The following is a 10,925-nucleotide window of genomic DNA, read 5'->3' on the forward strand; positions in this document are numbered from 1 at the left end:
TGTTTTAGGCCTCATTTTGGGCTGATTTCAGGTGGTTTTGGGCCAAAAAAGAGGAGGGGGTGAAGTGAGGACCCCCACTTTTCCCTATAGGTGCAGCCTAGAGATCTTCAGCCTCGGTGTGACGATGATGATGGTGTTTAGGGGGGGGTCTGTGTGTGTTTTAGGCCTCATTTTGGGCTGATTTCAGGTGGTTTTGAGCCAAAAAGAGGGGGTTTAAAGTGAGGACCCCCTCTTTTCTCTATAGGTGCAGCCTAGAGATCTTCAGCCTCGGTGTGACGATGATGATGGTGTTTAGGGGGGGGTCTGTGTGTGTTTTAGGCCTCATTTTGGGCTGATTTCAGGCCAAAAAGAGGAGGGGGTTTAAAGTGAGGACCCCCTCTTTTCCCTATCGGTGCAGCCTAGAGATCTTCAGCCTCGGTGTGACGATGATGATGGTGTTTAGGGGGGGGTCTGTGTGTGTTTTAGGCCTCATTTTGGGCTGATTTCAGGTGGTTTTGAGCCAAAAAAGAGGAGGGGGTAAAGTGAGGACCCCCTCTTTTCCCTATCGGTGCAGCCTAGAGATCTTCAGCCTCGGTGTGACGATGATGATGGTGTTTAGGGGGGGTCTGTGTGTGTTTTAGGCCTCATTTTGGGCTGATTTCAGGTGATTTTAGGCCAAGAAGAGGGGGTTTAAAGTGAGCCCCCCCTATCGTTGCAGCCTAGAGATCTTCTGCCTCTCAGTGTGATGATACTGATGGTGTCTGGGGGGGGGTTGCGTGGTTTAAGCCTCATTTTGGGGTGATTTCGGGTGATTTTAGGCCGAAAAAGAAGGGGTTTAAAGCGAGCCCCCCCCCCACCGGTCCAGCCTACGGATGAGGATGGAGGAGGGAGCCGAGAGATCTTCCGCATGGATGGGCTGAAGGGAGAGGTCGGGGGGGGGGGGGGGGGGGTGGGGGCGGCCCCGTATCGCTGTGGGGGTGGGGGGAGGTGACGGAAGGGGGGGTGTGGGGGGTGTGGGGGGAGGGGGTGATTTACGTCTTGCATGAATTTTCGGCAGACGGGGCGGATGTCCTTGGAGAGCGTGGCGCTGAACATCATCACCTGCTTCTCGTGGGGGGTCATGCGGAAGATCTCCTGCACGTCCCGGCGCATGTCTGGGGGGGGGGAATGGGGGGGATATGGGGGGGGAATGGGGGGAGAATGGGGGGGATATGGGGGAGAGAATGGGGGGGATATGGGGGGGGGATGGGGGAGAGAATGGGGGGGGATATGGGGGGAGAATGGGGAGATATGGGGGGGGATGGGGGAGAGAATGGGGGGGGATGGGGGAGAGAATGGGGGGGGATGGGGGAGAGAATGGGGGGGGATGGGGGAGGATATGGGGGGAGAATGGGGAGATATGGGGGGGAATGGGGGAGAATGGGGGGATATGGGGGGGAATGGGGGAGGGAGAATGGGGGGAATGGGAGGAGGATGGGGGAGGGAGAATGGGGGGATGGGGGGGATGGGGGGAAGGGGATGGGGGAGGGGGGGGGGGGGGGGATGGGGGGATGAGGGGGGAATGGGGGGATGGGGGAGGTGGGGAGATATGGAGGGGGAATGGGGGGGATGGGGGGAACAGGGGGGAGAATGGGGGAGAATGGGGGAGAATGGGGGGGAGAATGGGGGGAGGATGGGGGGAGAATGGGGGGGATATGGGGGGAGGATGGGGGGAGAATGGGGGAGAATAAAAGGATGGGGGGAATGAGGGAGAATGTGGGGGGAATGGGGGGAGAATGGGGGGGAATGGGGGAGAATGGGGGGGAATGGGGGGGAGAATGGGGGGAGAATGGGGGGAGAATGGGGGGAGAATGGGGGATAATAGGGATAAGGATGGGGAATAATAGGGATGGGGATAGGGATAAGGATGGGGATAACAGGGATGGGGATAGGGAGAATAACAGGGATGATGGGGAGAAGGATAATAATGGGAATAACAGGGATGAAGATAGGGATAAGGATAAAAAGAATAATGGGGATAATGATAGGAGGAATAATAGGGATAATGATAGGGAGATTAATGAGGATAACGGGATAATGATAGGGGTAAGCATGGGGATAATGATGGCAATGATGAGGACAGGGATGGGAATAATAAACCTTACTTTTTGCCCCCCAAGCGCCCTTTAAGGACCCCCCCAAAAACCCTTTAACCCCCTTTTGGACCCCAAAACCCTACTTTTTCCCCCCAAACCCCCCTTTAAAGACACCAAAACCCTACCTTCCCCCTCCAAACCTCCTTTGAAGCACCCCAAAACCCCCCTTTTCCCCCCAAAACCCCCTTTGAGGACCCCAAACCCCTCCTTTCTCCCCCAACCCCTCTGTTCCCCCCTAAAACTCTCTTTAAAGACCCCAAAACCCCCCTTTTCCCCTCCCAAAACCCCCTAAAACCCCCTTTAAAGACCCCCAAACCCCCTTCCCCCCCCAAAACCCCCTTTCCCCCCCCCAAATCCCCCTTCTCCCCTCCCAAAACCCCCTTTCTCCCCTCCCAAAACCCCCTTTAAAGACCCCAAAACCCCCTTTGAGGACCCCAAAACCCCCTTTAAAGACCCCAAAACCCCCTTTTAAAGACCCCAAAACCCCCTTAAATCACCCCCAAATCCACGTTAAAGACCCCAAAACCCCCTTAAATCACCCCAAAATCCACTTTAAAGACCCCAAAACCCCCTTAAATCACCCCAAAATCCACTTTAAAGACCCCAAAACCCCCTTAAATCACCCCAAAATCCCTTTAAAGACCCCAAAACCCCCTTTGAGCACCCCAAAACCCCCGTTTCCCCCCCCCCCCCCCCCCCCCCCCCCCTTTAAAGACCCCAAAATCCCCTTTTAAAGACCCCAAACCCCCTTTTAAAGACCCCAAAACCCCTTTTGATCACCCCAAAACCCCCTTTAAAGACCCCAAAACCCCCTTTTAAAGACCCCAAACCCCCTTTGAGCACCCCAAACCCCCTTTTAAAGACCCCAAAACCCCCTTTGAGGACCCCAAAACCCCCTTTGAGCACCCCAAACCTCCCTTTTCCCCCCCAAAACCCCCTTTAAAGACCCCAAAACCCCCTTTTAAGGACCCCAAAACCCCCTTTGAGCACCCCAAAACCCCCTTTTCCCCCCAAAAACCCCCTTTGAGCACCCCAAAACCCCCTTTAAAGACCCCAAAACCCCCTTAAATCCCCCAAATCCCCCTTAAATCCCCCAAAACCCCCTTTAAAGACCCCAAAACCCCCTTAAATCCCCCCAAAACCCCCTTTAAAGACCCCAAAACCCCCTTTTAAAGACCCCAAAACCCCCTTTGAGCACCCCAAACCTCCCTTTTCCCCCCCAAAACCCCCTTTAAAGACCCCAAAACCCCCTTTTAAAGACCCCAAAACCCCCTTTGAGCACCCCAAACCTCCCTTTTCCCCCCCCCCAAAACCCCCTTTAAAGACCCCAAAATCCCCTTTTAAAGACCCCCAAACCCCCTTTTAAAGACCCCAAAACCCCTTTTGATCACCCCAAAACCCCCTTTTTCCCCCCAAAACCCCCTTTTAAAGACCCCAAAACCCCCTTTGAGCACCCCAAACCTCCCTTTTCCCCCCCAAAACCCCCTTTGAGGACCCCAAAACGACCTTTGTGCACCCCAAACCTCCCTTTTCCCCCCCAAAACCCCCTTTAAAGACCCCAAAACCCCCTTTAAAGACCCCAAAACCCCCTTTGAGCACCCCAAAACCCCCTTTTCCCCCCAAAAACCCCCTTTAAAGACCCCAAAACCCCCTTTTAAAGACCCCAAAACCCCCTTTGAGCACCCCAAACCTCCCTTTTCCCCCCCAAAACCCCCTTTAAAGACCCCAAACCCCCCCATTTTGGTGTTTCCCCCCCCGGTACCCACCGAGCTGCTCGAGCATCTTGTCGCACTCATCCAGGATGAAGTGCTTGATGTGCTTGAGGTTGAGGCTCTTGTTGCGGGCCAGCGCCAGGATGCGGCCCGGCGTGCCCACCACGATGTGGGGGCAGTTCTTCTTGAGCACCTCCTCGTCCTTCTTGATGGAGAGACCCCCGAAGAACACCGATACCTGCCCGGGACACACACACACATACACCATGGTGGCTCATACAGCCTGCACCGGCGGGCAGAGGCGACGGGGGGGGACGCCGCAAGCATCGCAAGGACACCTGAACACTCCAGAGATACACCTGAACCATCACAGATACACCTGAACCATCATAGAGACACCTGAACCATCATAAAGACACCTGAACCATCATAGAGACACCTGAACCATCACAGATACACCTGAACCATCATAGAGACACCTGAACCATCATAAAGACACCTGAACCATCACAGAGACACCTGAACCATCATAGAGACACCTGAACCATCACAGATACACCTGAACCATCATAGAGACACCTGAACCATCATAGAGACACCTGAACCATCACAGAGACACCTGAACCATCATAGAGACACCTGAACCATCATAGAGACACCTGAACCATCATAGAGACACCTGAACCATCACACATACACCTGAACCATCATAGAGACACCTGAACCATCATAAAGACACCTGAACCATCATAGAGACACCTGAACCATCACACATACACCTGAACCATCATAGAGACACCTGAACCATCATAGAGACACCTGAACCATCATAGAGACACCTGAACCATCATAGAGACACCTGAACCATCACAGATACACCTGAACCATCATAGAGACACCTGAACCATCATAGAGACACCTGAACCATCATAGGGACACGTGAACCAGCACACATACACCTGAACCATCATAGAGACACCTGAACCATCACACATACACCTGAACCATCATAGATACACCTGAACCATCACACATACACCTGAACCATCATAGGGACACCTGAACCATCATAGAGACACCTGAACCATCACACATACACCTGAACCATCATAGATACACCTGAACCATCACACATACACCTGAACCATCATAGGGACACCTGAACCATCATAGAGACACCTGAACCATCACACATACACCTGAACCATCATAGAGACACCTGAACCATCACACATACACCTGAACCATCACACATACACCTGAACCATCATAGGGACACCTGAACCATCATAGAGACACCTGAACCATCACACATACACCTGAACCATCATAGAGACACCTGAACCATCATAGAGACACCTGAACCATCATAGAGACACCTGAACCATCATAGAGACACCTGAACCATCACACATACACCTGAACCATCACACATACACCTGAACCATCACACATACACCTGAACCATCACAGATACACCTGAACCATCATAGAGACACCTGAACCATCACACATACACCTGAACCATCACACATACACCTGAACCACCATAGAGACACCTGAACCATCACACATACACCTGAACCATCATAGAGACACCTGAACCATCATAGAGACACCTGAACCATCATAGGGACACCTGAACCATCACACATACACCTGAACCACCATAGAGACACCTGAACCATCATAGAGACACCTGAACCATCACACATACACCTGAACCATCATAGAGACACCTGAACCATCATAGAGACACCTGAACCATCACACATACACCTGAACCATCATAGAGACACCTGAACCATCATAGAGACACCTGAACCATCACACATACACCTGAACCATCACAGGGACACCTGAACCATCATAGAGACACCTGAACCATCATAGAGACACCTGAACCATCATAGAGACACCTGAACCATCACACATACCCCTGAACCATCACAGGGACACCTGAACCATCATAGAGACACCTGAACCATCATAGAGACACCTGAACCATCATAGAGACACCTGAACCATCACACATACACCTGAACCATCATAGAGACACCTGAACCATCACACATACACCTGAACCATCATAGAGACACCTGAACCATCACACATACACCTGAACCATCACAGGGACACCTGAACCATCATAGATACACCCAATTCCTATAGGACCCCCCCAATCCCTATGGGGCCCCCCAAATCCCTATAGGGACCCCCCCCAAATCCCTATAGGGACCCCCCCCAATCCCTATGGGACCCCCCAATCCCTATGGTACCCACCCTAACCCCTATGGGAACCCCCCCACATCCCTATAGGGACCCCCCCCAAATCCCTATAGGGAACCCCCCCAAATCCCATGGGATATCCCCCCCAATCCCTATAGGGACCCCCCCCAATCCCTATAGGACCCCGCAATCCCTATGGTACCCCACCCTAACCCCTATGGGAACCCCCCCACATCCCTATAGGGACCCCCCCCAATCCCTATGGGACCCCACCCAAATCCCTATGGGACCCCCCCCAATCCCTATAGGGACCCCCCCCCAATCCCTATGGGACCCCCAATCCCTATGGTACCCCCTAACCCCTATGGGAACCCCCCCACATCCCTATAGGGACCCCCCCAAATCCCTATGGGACCCCCCCCAATCCCTATAGGGACCCCCCCCAAATCCCTATGGGACCCCCCCCAATCCCTATAGGGACCCCCCCCAATCCCTATGGGACCCCGCAATCCCTATGGTACCCCCCCTAACCCCTATGGGAACCCCCCCCCATCCCTATAGGGACCCCCCCCAAATCCCATGGGATCCCCCCCCAAATCCCATGGGATCCCCCCCTCCAAGGCCTCACCTTCACACTGGGCATGTACTTGGAGAAGCGCTCATACTCCTTGCTGATCTGGAAGGCCAGCTCCCGCGTGTGACACATCACCAGTACCGAGACCTGGGATTGGATGGCACGGGATTAGAGGTGGGGAGGGGGGGACGGACACAGGAGACCCCAAAAATGAGGGGGAAAGGGGTTGGACACCCCCCTAAAACAGCCTTGGGATGCACTGAATCCATCCGGGACCTCCTTAAAGTCATCCAGGACCTTCCTAAAACCATTTGGAACCACCTTAAATCCTTCCAGGACCTCCTTAAATCCTTCTAGGACCCGCCTAAAACCACCTTAAATCTTTCCAGGACCTTCCTAAAACCATTCAGAACCACCTTAAATCCTTCCAGGACCCTCCTAAAACCATTCGGAACCACCTTAAATCCATCCAGGACCCTCTTAAAACCATTTGGAACCACCTTAAATCCTTCCAGGACCTCCTTAAATCCTTCCAGGACCCTCCTAAAACCACCTTAAATCTTTCCAGGACCCTCCTAAAACCATTCAGAACCACCTTAATTCCTTCCAGGACCCTCCTAAACCATTCGGAACCACCTTAAATCCATCCAGGACCCTCTTAAAACCATTTGGAACCACCTTAAATCCTTCCAGGACCTCCTTAAATCCTTCCAGGACCCTCCTAAAACCACCTTAAATCTTTCCAGGACCCTCCTAAAACCATTCAGAACCACCTTAAATCCTTCCAGGATCCCCCTAAACTATTCAGAACCACCTTAAATCCTTCCAGGACCCTCCTAAAACCATTTGGAACCATCTTAAATCCTTCCAGGACCCTCCTAAAAACACCTTAAATCCTTCCAGGACCCTCCTAAAACCATTTGGAACCATCTTAAATCCTTCCAGGACCCTCCTAAAACCATTCAGAACCACCTTAATTCCTTCCAGGACCCCCCTAAACCATTCAGAACCACCTTAAATCCTTCCAGGACCCCCCTACACCATTCAGAACCATCCTTCCAGGACCCCCCCTACACCATTTGGAACCACCTTAAATCCTTCCAGGACCCCGCTAAACCATTTGGAACCACCTTAAATCCATCCAGGACACCCTAAATCCCCTCAGGATTTAGGGGGTTCCTTCTAGGAACCCCCTAAATCCTTCCAGGACCACCTTAAATCCACCCAGGACCTCCTTAAGTCCCTCCAGGACCCCGTAAGCCCCCTCAGGTCCCCTTAATCTCCTTTATAGGTGTCTATGCCCTGCCTGATGAAGGGCTCAAGCTAAAGCAGCCTGGCCAGAGACCCCCAGGACCCCCCCCCCAACCTTGAGGACCCCTCATAGGTGTCTCCTCACCTGCCTGGTGATGGGTTTGAGCTGCTGCAGGGTGCCCAAGGACCCCCAAAGCCCCCCCAAACCCCTTCAGGACCCCCCCAAACCCCTTCAGGACCCCCCCTCAACCTTGAGGACCCCTCATAGGTGTCTCCTCACCTGCCCGGTGACGGGCTCAAGCTGCTGCAGGGTGCCCAAGGACCCCTAAACCCCTTCAGGACCCCCCCCAACCTTGAGGACCCCTCATAGGTGTCTCCTCACCTGCCTGGTGATGGATTTGAGCTGCTGCAGGGTGCCCAAGGACCCCTAAACCCCTTGAGGACCCCCCCAAACCCCTTCAGGACCCCCCCTCAACCTTGAGGACCCCTCATAGGTGTCTCCTCACCTGCCTGCTGACAGGCTCAAGCTGCTGCAGGGTGCCCAAGGACCCCCAAACCCCTTCAGGACCCCCCCCAAACCCCTTCAGGACCCCCCTCAACCTTGAGGACCCCTCATAGGTGTCTCCTCACCTGCCTGCTGATAGGCTCGAGCTGCTGCAGGGTGCCCAAGGACCCCTAAACTCCTTCAGGACCCCCCCCAACCTTGAGGACCCCTCATAGGTGTCTCCTCACCTGCCTGGTGATGGGCTCAAGCTGCTGCAGGGTGCCCAAGGACCCCTAAACCCCTTCAGGACCCCCCCCAAACCCCTTCAGGACCCCCCCCACAACCTTGAGGACCCCTCATAGGTGTCTCCTCACCTGCCTGCTGACAGGCTCGAGCTGCTGCAGGGTGCCCAAGGAACCCTAAACTCCTTCAGGACCCCCCCCCCAACCTTGAGGACCCCTCATAGGTGTCTCCTCACCTGCCCGGTGACGGGCTCGAGCTGCTGCAGGGTGGCCAGCACGAACACGGCCGTCTTGCCCATGCCTGACTTGGCCTGGCACAGCACATCCATGCCCAGGATGGCCTGCGGGATGCACTCGTGTTGCACTGCAAGGGGGGGACACACACAAAGGGGGGGGGGGGGGTTAGAAAGGGGGGCACAAAATTGGGGGGGGGAAAGGGGGAGAAATAAGGGGGGCACCCCCAAAGTTGAGGGTTAGAGGCAGGGGTCATAGGGGGAAGGGCTGGGGGGGGTAGAAAGGGGGGTACAAAAAGGGGGGGGGAATAGAGGGGGGCACCCCCAGAAATAGGGGCTTGGGGTCAGAGGGGAAAGGGGGGGGGGCACAAAAAGGGGGGAAGAAATTGGGGGGGCACCCCCAAAGTTGGGGGTTAGAGGCAGGGGTCATAGGGGGAAGGGGGGGGCACAAAAAGGGGGGGCACCCCCAAAGTAGGGGATTAGAGACAAGGGCCATAGGGGAAAGGGGAGCAATGGCAACTATAGCATACATAGACACCCTATAGCACCCACTGACACCCCATAGCGCCCATAAGCATACAGAGAACCCATAGCCACCCACAGACCTCAATAGCACCTACTGACACCCACAGCACCCATAGACACTCCATAGCACCCAATTAACACCCATTAGCACCCTATAGCACCCTATGACACCTTCAGAGGGGTTATCCAAGACGCACGGAGTGGCTCGGCTCTGATCCCCATAGACCCCAATAGCACCCATAGCCCTCATAGACCCCAATAGCACCCATAGCACCCCATAGACACCCTATAGCACCCATAGCACCCATAGCACCTTCAGAAAGGTGCTCGAAGCCGCAGGCCACGATGGCGCGGAGCAGCTCGGCTCTGATCCCCATAGACCCTATTGTAACCCATTGACCCCAATAGCACCCTATAGCACCCTACAGCACCCATAGCACCCTATGGCACCTTTGGAAGGGTGCTCGAAGCCGCAGTGACGGTGGCGCGGAGCAGCTCGTCTCTGATCCCCATAGACCCCATTCTAACCCATTGACCCCATTAGCACCCATAGCACTCTATAGCACCCCATTAGCACCCATTAGCACCCATAGCATCCCATGGCACCTTCAGAAGGGTGCTCAAAGCCGCAGTCCACGATGGCGCGGAGCAGCTCAGCTCTGATCCCCATAGACCCCATTGTAACCCATTGACCCCAATAGCACCCATAGCACCCCATTAGCACCCATAGCACCCCATGGCACCTTCGGAAGGGTGCTCGAAGCCGCAGTCCACGATGGCGCGGAGCAGCTCGGCTCTGATCCCATCACACCCCATAGACCCCCATTGTAACCCATTGACCCCAATACACCCATAGCACCCCATTAGCACCCATAGCACCCATAGCACCTTCGGAAGGGTGCTCGAAGCCGCAGTCCACGATGGCGCGGAGCAGCTCGGCTCTGATCCCATCACATCCCATTGTAACCCATTGACCCCAATAGCACCCATAGCACCCCATTAGCACCCACAGCACCCATAGCACCTTCGGAAGGGTGCTCGAAGCCGCAGTCCACAATGGCACGGAGCAGCTCGGCTCTGATCCCCATAGACCCCATTCTAACCCATTGACCCCAATAGCACCCATAGCACCCCATTAGCACCCATAACACCCATAGCACCCATAGCACCCACAGCACCCATAGCACCTTCAGAAGGGTGCTCGAAGCCGCAGTCCACGATGGCGCGCAGCAGCTCAGCTCTGATCCCCATAGACCCCATTGTAACCCATTGACCCCAATAGCACCCATAGCACCCCATTAGCACCCATTAGCACCCATTAGCACCCATAGCACCCATAGCACCTTCGGAAGGGTGCTCGAAGCCGCAGTCCACGATGGCACGGAGCAGCTCGGGTTTGAGCAGGAAGTCCCGGAACCCGGAGCTGTGGATGGACACGTAGGAACCCTTCACCTCCTTCTTGGCCGGCGCCTCGGGGCCTTCCCCCCCGGCCCCCGCCTCCACTTCATCATCCTCATAGTCCAGCAGCTCGTTGTCCACGTCGTTCTCCGCCATGGAGCCT

General features: G+C 54.8%; 1 protein-coding gene across 1 annotated transcript; it reads right to left on the minus strand.

Annotated features, from left to right (window-relative positions):
* Positions 1–849: 849 nt before the first annotated feature.
* Positions 850–10,918, minus strand: LOC130601493 (spliceosome RNA helicase DDX39B-like; the record flags this gene model as incomplete). The annotated part of the gene is made up of 5 exons (XM_057413601.1): positions 10,708–10,918; positions 8,843–8,970; positions 6,684–6,776; positions 3,881–4,064; positions 850–1,133 (listed from the first exon to the last, which is right to left on the minus strand). Coding segments are annotated over exons 1-5 (900 nt in total), but the record flags the coding sequence as incomplete, so codon positions are not given.
* Positions 10,919–10,925: the final 7 nt, after the last annotated feature.

The sequence above is a fragment of the Pezoporus wallicus genome, unplaced genomic scaffold (assembly GCF_028554395.1).
Source record: "Pezoporus wallicus isolate ANWC-B61680 ecotype Strahan unplaced genomic scaffold, APGP_CSIRO_Pwel_v1 contig_14150, whole genome shotgun sequence".
NCBI classification, from domain to species: Eukaryota; Metazoa; Chordata; class Aves; order Psittaciformes; family Psittacidae; genus Pezoporus; species Pezoporus wallicus.